Raw genomic sequence first — 18,281 nt, 5'->3', positions numbered from 1 at the left:
TGAAAAACTAAGAATTTGAATTTGAATCAAAGTTCCTATGATTACTGTTGTTACATTCTATTTTATAGCTTTAATTTTGGTGATTTCGAAAACATGGTTAAGCCATGTTTCTTGCGGAAGTGCAGAGTTGGCCTGATAAATTGATTGTAAATTGTCTTACGGTTGTTATTGTTTGACTTGCATTACACTGGGATTTCTGCACACAGCGTTGCAAGACGGTGTTTTTTTCCTGGAAGATTTGCTGGTTTATCCAGGATGTTTCTGTTGCGCGTCGTCGCTTTAAGATGTTCTCTGTTAATATTTTAGTTTGTTGCGGTTGCACCCGACTCAAGAGCCACATGGCTCACAGGGTTATACCAAATAAATGAAACTTTAAAGAATAGGTTTCACCCTTTCTGGCAATCATACAGGAGGTGTTAGGATGTTCAAACACCAAATAGAAAACCTTTTGCAAGGAATCAAGCAGTAACCACACGTACTTGTGGTGAGCATGCAAACGAACGTGTTCTGATAATATATGCTTTGTCTTTAAAACTGAGTGGCCAACACACCGGGTGTGCTGTACTAGTAACGAATTGGCATGTCCAGTTTATGTGACGAATCTTACTAATTGGCTGTGCCGGGTGGCGGCGGGTTTAACGACACATTTATATTGACGCGGTCTAACCCGCGAAAGCCTACTCGGTGTTAAACTCCTGTTTTATCGCCACGAAGGGTAAAGAAAAAACACTTTCTTACTATTTCATAGATTGGTGGTGGGGGGGCTGGTGGTGGGGGGGCAGGGGGTAGGGGGTGGGGGGGCTGGTGGTGGTGGGGGGCGGGGGGGCTGGTGGTGGGGGGTGCTGGTAGTGGGGGGGGGGGCTGGTGGGGGGGGTGCTGGTGATGGGGGGGTGCTGGTGGTGGGGGGGGGGGGCTGGTGGGGGGGGGGTGCTGGTGGTGGGGGGGTGCTGGTGGTGGGGGGGTGCTGGTGGTGGGGGGGTGCTGGTGGTGGGGGGTGCTGGTAGTGGGGGGGGGTGCTGGTGATGGGGGGGTGCTGGTGGTGGGGGGGGGCTGGTGGGGGGGGGGGGGTGCTGGTGGTGGGGGGGGGTGCTGGTGGTGGGGGGGTGCTGGTGGTGAGGGGGTGCTGTTGGTGGGGGGGTGCTGGTGGTAGGGGGGGCTGTTGGGGGGGCTGTGGTGGGGGGGGGCTAGTGGTGGTGGGGGGGACTAGTGGTGGTGGGGGGCCAGGGGGTGGGGGGGCCCTGTATGCTACGTGCGCTGATTGGCAAAAAAAGTGTCCTTAACACCAGAGAAGACAGCTTTTCGATTCTGACGAACGCCGCACTCCATTCCGTAAAGGAGCCCTGACCCGGGGTGGAGTCTCGGTCCGGGTTTTCGTTGCCTCCCGGGCCCAACTGAGAGTCGGCGGCGGGCGGGTGGGGGGTGTGAGAGACGCCACCGTCGAAGCGAGCGGCGAACGCGGCGAATTCTCACGCTCTCACCTCCTTCATCCACCTCCTTCCTCCTCATCGTCCTCGTCCACCAAAGTCGTCCTTCGTTCGACACCGAGGACACCATCCGGCGCTCTCGGCAAGAGGTTGCTTATTAAGCTGACGAGCTCGCAAGGGAAACAAACCACACAAACGACGAAGAGGCTGAAAAAAAACCCGGTAAACATTTTTGAACGCCTCATGCTCGGGTCGACCTTCGGATACTGTCACAGTGTAAGCCCCCCATCATCATCATCATCTCTATCATCATCATCATCTCTATCATCATCATCATCTCTATCATCATCATCATCATCTCTATCATCATCACCACCAGCAGCAGCTGCAATCGTGTTTAATTGATGATGTCTCTAGTTGGTTAGAGTTGCCTTCCGAATTTGCTCAAACACGTGAGGTAAGAACGATGATGGTGATGATGGCGGTGATGATGATGATGGTGGTGATGGTGGTGGTGGTGATGATGGTGATGATGATGGTGGTGATGATGATGATGGTGGTGATGATGATGATGGTGGTGATGATGATGGTGGTGATGATGATGATGGTGGTGATGATGATGATGATGGTGGTGATGATGATGATGGTGGTGATGATGATGATGATGGTGGTGGTGATGATGGTGGTGGTGATGATGTTGGTGATGATGATGTTGATGATGTTGGTGATGATGATGGGGGAGTGAATGAGTGGCGCGAACGGCGATTTTTTTTTTGGCCGAGGGAGGTCGGAAGCCGCCGACATAGGGAAGTGAACACGTGTTTGACGTTTACAACAAACAAAAACCCTGAAACTCTTTCACGTAAGCTTTCGTAACGTCAGTAAGATAATTTTTTTGCGTGTGTTCATTCATAAACTCATCGCCGGTCAACTTTGTCCCGGTAACTAAGTTTGTCACGGAAACTTGGGGGTCAATCTGTCTTTTGTCACCATTTGTGGCCGCCCCCTGAAGCTGCCTTCGTCTAAAGAGGCAGAGGTCGTCCACACGGCGTCTAAACAAGACCACGCACACTGGCGCTGTTCGCCGTCTGGAGGAGTTGATTTTGTTTATTTGCGACGAAACGGTGGCGTTTGGGGCATGCCCCCACGTGTTGTTGGTAAGCAGAGTCGTTGGTAACCGTTGGTTACAGTTACCAACGGTAACCAGAGTCGTTGGTAACCGTTGGTTACAGTTACCCACGGTTACTCTGTAAGCAGTCGTTGGAAACCGTTGGTTACCCACGGTACCAACGGCAACTCTGTAAGCAGAGTCGTTGGTAACCGTTGGTTACAGAGTTACCCACGGTAACCAGAGTCGTTGGTAACCGTTGGTTACAGAGTTACCCCCGGTAACCCACGGTGGTGGAAAAAAAACCGCACACGGTCAGGAGGACAGGGGAAAGGGGACTAGCCTAGACTTTGCGACCCCGTAGAGTCACGGCAAATCTCGGTTACTACTGTCACCAACCACGACTAACCCCTAGTCCTAAAACCCCCCCCCCCCCCAAAAAAAAAACACCCCAACCATAACTCCTAAACCAAATTCCTAAATCATAACCCCGAAACCGACACTCTTAACACCAACATCTTGAATCAAAATGTTTAATTATAACACCGCCACCTAAACCGAAATCCTGGTACCATCCCCTAAACCTGAACCCCAAACCCCCAACCTCTAAATCGACATCCTAAATCATAACACCAACCCCTAAACCTGAAACCTAAAACGTAACACTATCCCCTGAATCCTAACCCTAAACTCTAATCATAAACCCTAAACCCCCAAAACCGTAACCTTAAATCATAACTCCGAAGTCATAATCTCTATAATCCCTCAATCTAAACCTCTTACACTAAACTACATCCCTATTCCCAAATGAGAAAACATAGCCCTAAACCTCAACTCTTTCGCCAAATACTAAACTCTAACCCTGACCACTTAACTCTCCACGAAAACTAACGAATCGCCGTCGCTTAATATTCTATCTCCAGAAATATAAAAAAGTAGTGGGACTTTGGATCACCAAGTGGCTAAGCACAACTCAAAGAAAGCACTGTGATTTGACAAAAATTTGGTCTATGATTGAATTAACATCCTTGGGGGACAGTGGAGTCCAGCATCCTGGTCTCTACCCCACAAGAATGGGGACAGTTTTCACTTCCTTAAAGGCTCAGGTTGAAAGAAATACAGGTAGTCCCCGACTTATGGCGGTCCGACTTACGATATTTCGATCTTACGATGGCGATAGTGATATGACAAAATTGTTAAATATTTTACATTTCGCGCGGCAGGCAAACACAGCAGTGTACGAGGTACGATACTGTACGTTGGGACGCTGCCGGGATGTACTGCACGCATATAGTTTATACAGTACGGTACTGTAAATTGCTCTGTTTTGCTAAATTATCACCATTCTTTAAGACTCCTGGGTAGGCTAGGCCATCTTCGACTTACGATATTTTCGACTTACGATGGGGTCGTCGTAACGCATCTCCATCGTAAGTCGGGGACTACCTGTATGACCACGGCAGGCCATGTGATGATTGGTGAAGTGGAAACGTAGCAGTAATGACAGAGCCATTCATTTACCCTGGACAGCCTCGCTGAGACTCGTTTCGGAGGGAGGTTCCTGCTACACTGGGATCTTTGGCCATTTCCATTTATGAGTTTTTTTCTCATTTGTGCCAGGAAACTGGGGTAGTGCCTGGAGAAAAGCTCAGTTTAAGACGTAGTAGAGTTTTGCGACCAATATTTATAATAAAGGTTTTTTTGGGTGAGATAATGTAAATATAAATGTGTCATAATACTGGTTTTCCCTTTTGTCTGGCAATAAAACTGAAACCTTTTTACAAGGAATCACGTGTGCATTAAACACAAGACTTGTGGTCAAAATGCAAACAAAAAACACGCTGATAATATTTGAAAAAAAGGGGGAAAAACCCGATTATTATACTTTGGTACTGGCAAAGGAGGTCTAATTATATAAAAGTGTGTCGTTAACCCGCTAACACCCGACAGCCAATTGGTAAAGTTTGTGACGTAAACAAAACTTGCCGATTAATTACTACATGAGCACACCACCAGTGTGTTGGAGAGTAAACTCATAACATTTACAATTTGAGTACGACGTTTAGCAGGTAACTGCAAGCAGCTTCATTGGGCGCTTTTGCCAGAATTGTATTATGGCGAAAACCTAGTCGTCCACACAAGGGGATAACACTGACGCTATTTAACAGAATGATTCAAGAATCCTTAAACTAACAAAGATAGTGGGTTTTGGAGTTTTACAGATCTGTTTGATCCACCAACCCTTGCCTGCAAAGTGCCAGGATCACAGGCGTGTCATTATGTTTCACTTTACATGTGCCTGCATTTCCTGTTTTATAATTGATGATAACTACCAGTTTGCAAGGTTTGCGTGCAAGTGGGGCCTGTTCGGAAATATAAATGTGACAATGCTTCATGGAAACAATTGCACTGCGGTGCTGTATTCACTGAAATGACATCACGCTTTCGGGTACCAAACACAGAAGTACTCGCACTTTTTTTATTTCCACATTATCTGTCCACATTGCTACTTTAGCAATCATCGGGCGTCACTGTAAGGCTTGTGAATGTTAAATAAGGCACCATGTGGAGATGAGAGAGATCCAGATGGTTGCTTAAAACACCATTTGCAAATTACCCCCCCCCCCTGTGTACAGTACTGACGAATATAAATTTACTTGAAGCTGTTTCATTAAACTGGAAGATGGAATAACATTTTTTTAGCAAAGTCATTTTCTCTGATCCACCTTGGGTCTCAGGTTTCTCTCATGGCAAAATGAAGCTAGCCGGCTGCCTCTCTTGTCGTATAATCAACAAGACAACGTGTGCACATTTCCTTTAGTGGCCCTGAGCCAGATGTGAACATTTCACATTCTCATGGTCACATTCACATCGCGCAAACACTAAAGGTTGTGTTCGAGGGTTTCGTGCCTTCCTCACCACATCACGTTTCATGAATGCTCACGGCCCGCTCTCTTAAATGTTTTCCGGGTTGCTGCTAGACTGGAGTAGGCCCATGCCTGGTCTTCAAGGCTGGAAAGACACTGGGCACATTCAGGGTGATTTGATTGTGAATTCATGGTCCTCTCTTGCTGACAGAGTGATGCGGCTTAGTCTTTTAAGTAAATAATGAGGAATGCTGAATGAGGTGCCAGTTTAACTACCGCCACACGGAGTTTGATTTGCTCCCTGCTGGCATTTTAGTTTCAGGTTTGGTCTCTGCTCCTCGTAGCACGTTTGGTATACAGGTGTGCTGGACGTAGTGCGTGCGTGTGTGTGTGCGTGTGTGCCAACTGGCCAGGCTCGCACGATCATGAACGGCTGCAGCAGCGATGACGCCGGCAGCGATGCAAGCTCCGTCCACTTGGCGCAGCCCCCTCCAGCGCCGCCAACCAAGGAGATGGTGGCGGCGCCGTGCGCAGCCTCCGGTGGCTGTGCCGTGCCGCCGATCCCCGGGGAGAGCGAGGCAGAGGTGTCGTGTGGAGCCACCGATGTCCCGGCCGCGTTGCCGAGTGCCAACGAGAGAGAATCCGGCAATGCCTCGACCGCTCCGAACGAGGTCCCGACGACTGTCGCCGACGACCCAGCCGGTGCTGACAACGGGGACAGCAACTGGGTGAGAGCGGAGCAAGTGAGGGAAGGAGAGGAGCAGGTTGGAGAGAAGCAGGAGGGAGAGCAGAGGGCAGGTGAGGAGCAGGTGGTAGAGGAGCAGGAGGGAGAGCAGAGGACAGGTGAGGAGCAGGTGGGTGAGGAGCAGGTGGTAGAGGAGCAAGTGGGAGTGGGAGCGAAGCAGGAGGGAGAGCAGAGGGCAGGTGAAGAGCAGGTGAAAGAGGAGCAGGTGGGAGAGGAGCAGGGAGAAATGGAGGAAGAAGAGAAGCAGGAGGAAGAAAATCAGGAGGAAGAGGATCAGGGAGAAGAGGAGCAGCCGGAAGAGGAGGAGGCGGGAGAGGAACAGGCGGGAGAGGAGCAGGCGGGAGCAAAGCAGGAGGAAGAGAAGCCAGTGGCCGCATCCCCCGCCGCGCGGCTCCAGGGAAAGACGGGCGGCACCAAGAGGGAAGAGCGGCCGGCGAAGGAGAGCCAGGGGAAGGGCGCCGGAGCGGCGGACGTGGGCAAGGGTGCCGAAGCGCCGGCCAAGGATGGACAGCAGTTGTCCGCTGCCGAGAAGAAGAAGGCCAAGGGGCTCGGTACGTCCGCGCCGATTCTCGCCGTGTGGAGCCTTTTCCGCGCTCGGCTATGAACTTTTGTTTGCACGACAGGAATTATGGGACGGAAGAAATTCGGCTTAGATCTCGCACCGCGCGTGGTACGCGAACTCGGCCGAGAACCGTCCCGCAAGATGACGTCGCAGAACTGCATTTGAATTCGCTTGACTGATGCGGATGTTTGTGCGCGACTGCTCGAATGCCTTGCCGTGTCCCTCGCAGGCAAGGAGATCACTCTGCTGATGCAAGCTCTCAACGCCCTGAGTACCCCTGAGGAGAAGCTCGCAGCCCTGTGCACCAAATACACGCAGCTGGTCAGTTTCGGTGGCCCCCCTCACAGTTGTTGCGCCCCCCCCCCCCGCCCTCATGTGCTGTTTGCATCATCGCCCCTTCCTCCTCTTGAGCTGAATTTAAACTCGAGCAGCCGTGTCATGAATCCAGAGTACGCATCCAGTTGTGTGGGTCGTGGGGGCTATGTGACCATGCCTCACCGCACCGGTAGATGCGGGTTGGTGAAGGCTGGGAGCGTAGATGTGCGAGCATTGTACGGTATAACAGTGGCTTTTGCTGCACTGCCCTCTGTTGCCTTCCACATCGCTTGACTGCTGCCTGTGACAACCCGGAGTGCATGGTGGTCGCCCTTCCAATCACTCTCCAGGCTTAACCATGCTTATCTTCTGAGAGCTATTGGTTATTATTTTATCATAATTCCTATTGTACTTGTGTGCCCAGGAAAGAGAGCTATCAGGATCGGACGCATTTTGCGTGATCATGACCTCAATCATTTGTTGCGTCATCATTTGTTATTAAGATGACTTACCGCCCTTTGTCAATCCACTTCTGGGTTGAGGATACCCCATGCTGTGCTGGCCATGGGGGTTGTTTGACCGCGCTTTGATCACGGTGATCAAGGCGGGTGACGAAGTGTGGGTGCCCAAGACCGGCCAATTTATTACTTGCCACCAATGTTAGCCGTAGCTGGGAATTGAACCCACGTCGCCGGTTGCACACCGCCATAACCACTGCCCCACCACCCCCACCATCATGGACACGTGTGTGTCTTGTTTTCAGCCCCTGTGAAGTTGAAGTTAAAAGGCCCGGAGCTACAAAAACAGCCACATGCAGCGATATTAAATCACCGTAGTGATTGTTGTGTTTGAAACGAGCACATTGGCTTCTTTTTAAACTCACGCTTGACAAGCTGACGAGCGTTGCCGACACATGCAGCAGGTAGACCGTGACAGCGGTGCCGGTGATTGGATGCCTGTGATACGGGGGTCGCGAGCGTGGCCTTAAAAAGACATTTAAAAAGCAAAAAAAATATATACACACATCTATAATGAAACATCCCTTGGTCTGACAGGAATGCTGTCAGACCATAGGGACATCAATGAACTCTCACGACCGCGCAGTGGCTGACAGTTGACGGCGTATAGCTGGGCGTGGTGGCACATGGCTGTGATGTTGCGCTTCGGAGGTGGGGGTTTGTGGATCACGCAAAGATCACGTGTGCGCAAGACGCCTGCTTGCCGTGCAACGGAGGTGGCCGGTTGGCTGCAGTTACATATGCATGTTAAATTTATTTCGTACCATATGTAGCCAACCGCGCTAATCGGAGGTGCAGGGGAAGGACAACAAACTAAATACAAAATCAGTTGTTAAGTTTTCAGTCTAGATTTAAAAGTGCATAGCTCCAGCGGCTTCCTTATATCGGAAGGAAGAGCGTTCCAGACGGCTACAGAAGCACATACGAAAGCACGCGACGCTGTTACCATCTTTGTTCGATGTTCAGCCAAAATCCGCTGCTGCTGCTGCGAATATAAGAGTACAGCTAGTGACCAAAAAGACCAGCCGGGTAACTCTGTGGCTCTTTAAAGGAAATAAAAAAGTAAGTACAGTAAAACCTTGGATTGCGAACATAATTCGTTCCGGAAACGTGTTTGTAATTCAAAGCACTCGTATATCAAAGCGAATTTCCCCATAAGAAATAATTCGTTCCACAACCCAAAAATATTCATATAAAAATTATTAATACAAAATACATTTTTATATTTTTATTATTTAAATGTAATATAAAGTAATCAAATGTATTAATTTACATTTAATCGTGGCTGGTGTGAGGGAGACGAGAGAGAGAAGAGGAGGAGGAGGGTTAATGTGTAGGACGACTTTCACTGTCACTAATGGGATCACTGCCATCTGTTGGCTCAGATGGCAGTGACTTTAACAAGGAACCTATACAATGACATTTGCTTTTGCCTCCTTTTGAGGAGGCAAAAAGCATTGTTGCAGTACAGTTACTAAAAAACAGTCAATACACTTGGACACAAAATAAAAAAAAATGCTTTACGCACACACACGTGGTCACAACACTATAGTAAACAGTAAACGCTCGCACGGATGTTGACTATACGAGTGAGGCACGCCGACTGAGACCGAGCATGGGAGACGATTACCCACAATCCCGCAGCGACAGAGAGAGAAGAACCATCAGCTCAATTGTGATCACGTGATGCTCGGCAGACAAAGCGTACACGTACTACTCGTATTGCAAGACCTCGCTCGTTTATCAAGTTAAAATGTTTCGATTTAAAGCTTTCATGACTGCAGGGATTCATCTTCTTGGTTCTTTCGGTAAAGTCACGTAGAAGGGAAGTAATAAAATGATAAAAATAAAACATAATAAAATAATTCTCACGACGTTTCGGCCACAACGCAAGCAGCCGTCCTCAGGTGAAGAACAGGTCCCTTCTACGTGACTTTACCGAAAGAACCAAGAAGAAGTTAAAATGTATTTAAAACTTTTGCTTGTCTTGCAAAACACTCGCAGACCAAGTTACTCGCAATCGAAGGTTTTACTGTATTTTTTATTTGATGGGCTGCGCCACCTGCACATTACCGAGGATAATTCAGATAAATAAACTACACCATCGAGTGGGAATGTTTAAAGTGTAACCTTGTTGTTCGTCACGGTCTTTTCCTCGACGCGGCTTTCTGTTTTCACTGGCGCCTTTTCGACCTGTGAATGAATAAAACACTCACAGACCAAGTTACTCGCAATCCAAGGTTTTACTGTAACTCATTTTCTCGCCGGCCTCCCCGCAGCTGGAGGAGCACCGCGCCACGCAGAGGCAGCTCAAGGGGCTGGAGAAGAAGCACTCGGCGGCGTCACGTGAGCGCGACCACCTGCAGACGGAGCACGGCAAGGCGCTGTTGGCGCGCAGCAAGCTGGAGAGCCTGTGTCGCGAGCTGCAGCGGCACAACCGCACGCTGAAGGTGCAAGCGTGTTCTTTCGCTAATGTTTTATACTTGATCTCGATTCATACTCTTAGTTCTTTCGGTAAAGTCACGTAGGTAAAAAATGAAATTAAAGTTAATAAAAATAAAATAAAAATCACGACGTTTCGGAGGTAACACAAGTCTCCGTCATCAGGTGGAACTGTCACAGCCAGATTTGCTGCATCACTTGATTTGCTTCCTCACTTGATGCAGCAAATCTGGCTGTGACGGTCCCCCCTGATGACGGAGACTTGTGTTGCCTCCGAAACGTCGTGATTTTATTTTTATTAATTTTAATTTAATTTTTTACCTACGTGACTTTACCGAAAGAACTAAGAGTATGAATCCTTGCAGTCACGAAAGCTTCAAATCTAGAATTGATCTCGATTATTGTGGTCATTGGCAACCCGAACGACTCAAACAATTATTATCGGGGACCATCAACGGCTCAGCGTCACTGCGTGACACGACGCGGGCCAGCTCGCTGATAGCCGGAAGTTGCGGTGCGGCGGTGTTGCCCGATGTGCTCTGAAGAACCATGGCCTAAGGTCATCGGTGACTTGGCTGACAGAATCAACTCGCTTGCACGTGAGAATCTGGTTTAACTAAACAAAACCTATTTTTATTTTACCAGGTAAGGCCCAATGAGCCGTGTAGCTCTTTATCAGAAGCGACCAGGCTATCACAAACGATATCTCAACGAAGCGGCTTATTATCATCACGTGGACATTTATAGCAGGAGCCGAATACTCTAAGTGCGTGATGTTGATTGTAAATGTGGAGGGGAAAACCGGAGGACTCGGAAAATAATCCACGCGACCACGGGGAGAGAGACATGCAAAAGGCAAATATACAGCAGCAGGCATCGGGGTCGGGATCAAACCCACAACCTCCTGCATACCAGGCGAGGGTGAGTCTCGTCCCTGGAACATTGTCGGGTTAAATCAAGGAACTCGGCGATGGCAGTTTTCATCGTCTGGTTATTTGTGTCATTGCTGGTCTTGAAATAAAGTAAATAAACCAAAGCCGGCCCTTTCCCAGCAGGTGTCCACGTGTCAGTGCCACCCGGGGTGGCGTAACTTTTATCAGTTACAAATCTTTCATGTGGACAACGGACAGTGCGTGGTGCGATAACCGTTCGAAATGAGTGAGGTTATCGATATGTATGTTGAACTTCTTTGGTATCGTCCGTAGCCAACCGTGCGAATCGGAGGTGCGGGAGAATGACAACAAACGAAACGCAAAAAGCAGATGTGAAAGTACAAGGTTAAGAGGCAAACTCCTTACATGTGTGGATGGTCATGAGAAAGGAAATAGGATCCAACCGTCTGTGCGGGAATCAGATAATTGATCATATTTGACCTCGGAGTCGGTATTCTACGTGGGTCAAAATGACAACCTCGCATTGGCACCAATTGAGATCGCGCGTGTTGAACGCCGCGCCCGGATGTGTTTGTGTGTCTTGCGGCAGGAGGAGAATCTCCAGCGAGCGCGGGAGGAGGAGGAGAAGCGGAGGGAGGTGACGGCGCACTTCCAGGCGACGCTGAGCGAGATCCAGGCGCAGATGGGGCAGCACAATGAGCGCAATGCGCGCCTCAAGCAGGAGAACATGGAGCTCGCGGACAAACTCAAGAAGCTCATCGAGCAGTACGAGCTGCGCGAGGAGGTGCGCTGTTCGCCGTGTTGTTACTTTGTATGTGTGTACGTTGAACTTCTTCGGCACCTTCTTGGTTCTTTCGGTAAAGTCACTCCAAGCCTGGGGCGTCTTCTCGACAGACCCGTTCTACACCTGAGGACGGCTGCTTGCGTTGTGGCCGAAACGTCGTGAGAATTATTTTATTATGTTTTATTTTTATTATTTTATTATTTCTATTCTACGTGACTTTACCGAAAGAACCAAGAAGATCAATCCCTGCAGTCACGAAAGCTTTAAATCAAAATTCTTCGGCACCGTACGTAGCCCAACTGTGCTCATCGGAAGGACAACAAGCTAAACACAAAAAGCAGTTCTAAAGAATTTTGATTGAAAGCTTTCGTGACTGCAGGGATTCATATTCTTGGTTCTTTCGGTAAAAGCTGTGAAAGGAAATAATAAAATAATATAAATATGAAACAAAAATTCTCACGACGTTTCGACTGCAACACAAGCAATCGTCTGTGGATTTCACATCTGATGATGATTGCTTGTGTTGCAGTCGAAACGTCGTGAGAATTTTTATTGTTTTATATTTATATTATTTTATTATTTCCCTTCTACGTGACTTTACCGAAAGAACCAAGAATATGAATACAGTTCTAAAGAAATTAGTTTTTAATCGAGCTTTAAAAGTGCATAGCTCCAGTGGATTCCTGATATCGGAAGGGAGAGCGTTTCCAGACGGCCGCAGAAGAGACGTTGATGCGAGGTGCTTTTCAGTTGCCGAGGCGCTTAAGCGAGCATCGCAGTCCTTGCGAATCCTTCTCCTTCCGTGTCGTTGGGCGCACGCGCCCGTTCTGCAGCACGTGAACAAGGTGTTCCGCAACAAGGACTTGCAGCAACAGCTGTCAGACGCCAAGCTGCAGCAGACCACCGAGCTGCTGGAGGTTTCCGGAGAGCAGCACCTGAAGGAGAAGGAGCTGGTGGGGACTCGCGGCCACACGGCTGTGCTGGAGCACTTACACACACACACAAAGATCCCCCGTATAGCCTGAACACAATGTTGGGGCAAGTGCTGTTAGCGAGCACCTATGAAGGCCGGCATGGCATGCAAGGGGGTGGGTGGCCAGCACCACGCCTGGCCGCCTTTGTCTCCCTAGTGGTGATGTTTACACACAGCACCAGGTATTGATTTTAGGCTGACTCAATCTAGGGGAGGCCCAGGAACGGTTCAGATAATTGTCAGCGGTGGTGAACGGAAATTGGGCCCGGGTCGCCGGATTCGTAGCACAACGCGCTAACAGCTATACTATCGCTCCCCATGCATGCACACACAAACGCACGCACGCTCATGTGGTTGTAAGGCTGTACGAATGTATTTCTGTGCAAAGCTCACCGATTTCAGTGACCCACTGACCCCGTCCCTTTGCTTTGCGCTGAATGGCAGCTCATTAAACAAGTGACGGAGACGCAGAGGAGATGCGAGCACATGAAGCAACAAGAAATTCAGCTCAAGCAACAGGTGACGACGACGCTCCTCTCAAACGCGGCATGTGGCATGCAGCGCCTCGGAAATTACATGTGGGGGAGCGGGGCCATGGGACTCTGGGAGCTGATGCAACAGCGGAGCGTTGAGTTGGTTATCATTGAGATCGTGGCGAGATGTTAAATCCCCTCGCCTGATATGGAGGTTGTGGGTTTGATCCCGAACCTGATGCCTGTATATTTGGAATTTGCGTGTCTCTCTCCCCGTGGTGGGGTGGATTTTTCTCCGCGTCCTGCGGTTTTCCCCTCCACATTTTAAAACATGCGTTTACAGTATTTGGCTGCTATAAATTTCCACATGATAAGCTGCTTCGTTGAGCTATCATTTGTGAGCCCGAGGTCACTTCTGAAAAAGAGCTACACAGCTCAGTGGGCCTTACCGGGTAAAAGAAAAAGTTTTTAGTTTAGTTAAACCAGATTCTCAAGTGCAAGTGAGTTGATGGTGTCGGCCAAATCACCGATTGCCTTAGACCTTGATGCTTCAGAATATTTTGGGCAACACCGCTGCACTGCAACTTCTGGTCATCAGCGAGCTGGACCATGCCGTGCCACGCAGTGCCACGCCATCCCAGTGACCGATGAATCGTTTAGGGTCTCCAATAAGTGTTTTGAGTGTTCGGGTTGCCAATGCCCACAGTAGTCGAGATCAAATCAAACCGGCAACGTCCGGATCAAGTCCCCTGTGTATTTTAAACCTTCCACCTCCACGGCAGCATCCCCCGTGCAATTTGATTACGGGCGACTTTTGAAACGACCATTGCGCGTTTGAGAGTGCCGAGGGCGGGAGGCAAGTGCCGCTTGCTATGTTGGCGTATCGCGGCGGTTTTATCGGAGCGAGCGTCTGTGCCGTCACCCTCGCAGTTGGCGCTCTACACGGAGAAGTTCGAAGAATTCCAGGGAACTCTGTCCAAGAGCAACGAGGTTTTCAACACCTTCCGCCAGGAGATGGAGAAGGTGGGGTTGTCGCGCTAACCGTCGGCTTTTCACGCCTGCTGAGTCTATGACGTGGTTGCTACCCACATGTAGAGTCCCCACAGTTTGAATGTTTACCCACAGACCAAAAAATGTCACGAAGCTACAGGTCTGGTACCAAAGTTGATTTTATTTAACCTGTTGAGTTATTAAATTGGTAGGTGGCAAATAGTAGATATGTACAAGTTGAGTTTGTTTCACCGAGTGAGACCTCAACTGACCAGAATTATCCACATTTGCAAGAGGGGAAGGGGGGGTCACCAAAATGAAACGTATAAATTCTAACTTTGCTTCAGATGACGAAAAAGATCAAGAAGCTGGAGAAGGAAACGAGTGTTTGGAGAACGCGGTGGGAGAGCAGCAACAAGGCCCTGCTTGACATGGTGGAAGAGGTGAGTGCTTGTTAGAACCTGTAGCACGTTGTCCTTGTACAGGGACGCCGCTGTGGCGAGATGTTAACTACCTCACCTGGTATACAGGTCGTGGATTTGATCCAAACCCTGACACATGGATATTTGGAGATTGAGTGTTCTCCCTGTGGTCGCATGGATTTTCTCCGGGGCCTTTCCCTCCACATTGAGATTGTTTGGCTGCTCTAAATTTCCACATGATACACCACTTTACGTCGGTGCGAAAGAAATTCAACATGCAGAACTTGGTGCATTAACCAAAAATACTCTTCACCGTCTACACCGCAATGGACGTTAAATATCCCATGATGTTATTTGAAACACATTCCTGCGGAGGGAGCTGGTAGGAACGTTGGGTTGCTCGGTCAATGGCCAGGGTCAACGGCGGCGTGGTGTATTCCGCAAATATGCCCGACTGTGAGGGCGGGCACAAGCCGGCGTGAGTAGGTTAAACGTTGAGTTTTATAAAGGCACCACGGAGTGACCAGCCCCTCCCCACCCAGCCCCTGCCCCTCGTACCCCCCACCCAGCCCCACCCTCCCCACCCAGCCCCACCCTCCCCACCCAGCCCCTCCCCACCCTCCCCTCTTCACCCAGCCCCACCCCCCCCATTTTTGGATGCACGACGGACGGACACAATAATCCCCTGTGGGCTGGTGTAACCAGGAGGTTCCTACCAGTAAAAGATTAGGCTGTGTTCTGGCATCAAGGTCCAAGTTCTGTTAATTACTTGCAAGTCAAAGTGACTTACTTGGGAACACCACACAGCGACACCGACCCCTACTGGCAGACATGATCCACATGCAGGCCTTTACCGCATTCACCTTGCTCTGCACAGGGACAGCTGCCGCCAAGGGTCCCCTGCCATAGGGTACCTTAATCAGGGGGCGGTCTTTGGGCTTGATCTGTGAACCTCTGCAAGAAGTGACAAATGCTCAACCATGGCTTCTGTCCTATGGCGAGGAGTTGATCAGCAACGTCTTTGTTCATGTCGAGGTTGGCGAGCGAGCTAGTTTACGGCTTCACAAGTAGCCTGGTGAGTATCTGAAACGCTGCCGGTGAGTGATCAAAGCGGGCAGTGGCATTACGATGTGGTCCATGGTTTGAGGTTGGTGCATGCAGAGCTCAAATGTCGGCTCCAATTGTCATAATGGCTTTGCACGTGTGTACAGAAAACACGGCAGGACCGCGAGAAGGAGGGGCTGAATGCCAAGGTACAGAAGTTGGAGAAGCTGTGCCGCGCTCTGCAAAACGAGCGTAACGAACTAAGCAAGCTCCAAGGCCCTGCCACCGGAGGAGAGGCCTCAAGCGCTGCCGAAGCCAACAGTGCTGCCGCTGATGGTGCCGATGCTGCTCCTGCTGCTCCTGCTGCCACATCAGCCGCCGTCGCTACTCCCAGCAAAGAGAGCGACCTTCCCAACACTCCTCAACCTGACCCCTCTAACCCCGAGGCCAACGGTGACCCCACGCTGGTTCCCACAGTTGGCGAACCACAGCAAACGGTTCCAGCTGAGCTTGCGGCTTCTGAGCCCAAACCGTGCGACCCCGCCGCCAATACCGACCCCAGTGTCCCCGACTGTAGAGCCGACGACTCCAACCTTCAGACCAAACCAACTGACGGGCAGGACAACACTGCCAACGATGAGTTGCCTCAGCCCTGTGACCCTCCCACTGACCAAAGTATCCCAAGGGTAGAGCCTGTGGAAACGGCGGGGCTGGAGCATCAACCCGAACCCGGGGAGATCCAGACATCCTCCGAGCCAGAATCTGGGAAAGCCCAGACATCTTGAGGTCTAACTGGAATGCTTGTAAGAGATTACAAAAGCAAATGTTAAACCAAAAACTGCATACTGAACATGCAGTGTTGTTTTCCGTTTATTTCAAATGTGGTCCCACTGAGCCGTATAATTCCATTATTATTTAAAGACTCCAAATCAGCTTAAGATTATCTGCTTCCTTACGTCTGATGGCACTTGCCGCTTTGGTTTTAGGGAAATGTATTCAGGGCTTGGAAAAAGCAAAATGATCGCGCTTTCAAATATCACTTCTTTTGCTTGAAAACGGTGGACTTAACTGGCGCGCGTGGTGAATGTCTCATATCTAAACATAACCACTACCTCTTTACAGATTCTGTTTGCTATACTTATAAGGGTGGTGGTGGCAGCTGGTCAGGACTGCACCTTTCCCCAATTCAACCATCTTAAATGTAAACTCAGAAGGGACTGCGACAAGGTGCTAACATGCCAGAGTTGACACAATGAGGCTTGTTTAAACTTTCCGCATCACTGCCTTGTCCACGCAGTAGTGCCACTGACATGCACAAACAAGCACATGCTCACCCGACGAACGTGCTTCCACCACATTTGCTGTGGGTTGTTCCAAGATCCATTCTGAAAGGTGCACTCATTGTCTAAGCACATCCTTAAGAGGGAAAAAAACACTTTGGAGAAACGTGTGGATGTTAAGGTTGGTGCTCTTGCACATCTGTCATTGCCCTGCCTACTGACACGGTCTTCTATTTTGTACCAAGGGTCCTCGTGCGTTCATATTTTACTCGTGAAATTGCATTCCTTAGTTCAATAAAAGATGTTAATCTACTTGTCGATGCTGCTGACTCTCGCGGTCAGGTGACTATAGCTCTCCTGCTTTCTGGTTATAAGGTGGGGTGTTTATTTTGTCCCATCTTTTCACCCTACCTACTGGGAGCTTTTACAGGAATGGAATTTAAGCTCCCAGCATGTGGATCGAAATGTCGGATCTCACAGTAGAAGCTTGGAGAAAGGGAGCGCTGACGAAGTTCCAACTAGCACGTGCTAAAAAGCACCATAATGCTGTCCTTTCCCAATACACAATGGCAACCTCTGATATAACACATTGTCCTGCGGAGGGAGCTGGTAGGAACGTTGGGTTGCTTGGTCAATGGCCAGGGTCAACGGCGGCGTGGCGTATTCCGCAAATATGGCCGACTGTGAGGGCGGGCACAAGCCGGCGTGAATAGGTTAAACGTTGAGTTTTATAAGGGCACCACGGGGTGACCAGCCCCTCCCACCCTCCCCTCCCATTTTTGGATGCACGACGGACACAATCCCCTGTGGGCTGGTGTAACCAGGAGGTTCCTACCAGTAAAATGTTTCTACAACACCATTTTCTTTGGGTCTTTCGGTAAAGTCACGTAGTTTCAAAGAAAATAAACTACACGTTTCGATCACAACACAAACGTGATGAACGCTTGTTGCGATCGAAACGTAGTTTATTTTCTTTGAACCTATCTACGTGACTTTACCGAAAGACCCAAAGAATATTAATTATTGCAGTCAAAAAAGCTTTAAGTCAAGATATAACACCATTGTCGAGTCCTTGCTTGTACTAGTAACAATCAAAAATCTGAACTATTCTATTTTGGGTTGCCCCCCAGTATTTCTGGTTGAAATTAGTTCGAGCCTGGATCTCAAAGTTTGTATTCGGCTGTTTTAAAGTCAAACTATTAAATGATTTCTCAATTTACGTTTTTTTTATTGATGCAAAACCAACAATCATACATATCCATGACAATAATAAAACTGGCAACACCAATTGAGCTCCCTGCCCAATTTGAATAAACATAAGTGGAATAAATGTTTTGATGCCTCCGATGGCTAAATTATGAATGGTGTGCTAATAACAAACATACATCTGCAATCTACCACCTACACTAGCGATATTTGCCCACGAGTTGTAAGAGTTGGG

At 49.2% G+C, this 18,281-nt stretch overlaps 1 protein-coding gene across 1 annotated transcript; it reads left to right on the top strand.

Annotated features, from left to right (window-relative positions):
• Positions 1–1,382: 1,382 nt before the first annotated feature.
• Positions 1,383–17,158, top strand: LOC144734186 (uncharacterized). The gene is made up of 10 exons (XM_078616266.1): positions 1,383–1,646; positions 5,813–6,695; positions 6,936–7,027; positions 9,819–9,989; positions 11,464–11,658; positions 12,492–12,611; positions 13,076–13,150; positions 14,035–14,127; positions 14,442–14,537; positions 15,728–17,158. The coding sequence occupies exons 2-10, from the start codon at positions 5,825–5,827 to the stop codon at positions 16,343–16,345; spliced, it is 2,331 nt and encodes a 776-aa protein (XP_078472392.1). The 5' UTR covers positions 1,383–1,646; positions 5,813–5,824; the 3' UTR covers positions 16,346–17,158.
• Positions 17,159–18,281: the final 1,123 nt, after the last annotated feature.

This window comes from Lampetra planeri, chromosome 50 (assembly GCF_965212315.1).
Source record: "Lampetra planeri chromosome 50, kcLamPlan1.2.h2, whole genome shotgun sequence".
Classification (NCBI taxonomy): Eukaryota; Metazoa; Chordata; class Hyperoartia; order Petromyzontiformes; family Petromyzontidae; genus Lampetra; species Lampetra planeri.
The sequence above is the reverse complement of the archived record's forward strand: the minus strand, read 5'-3'. Positions and strand labels throughout refer to the sequence as shown.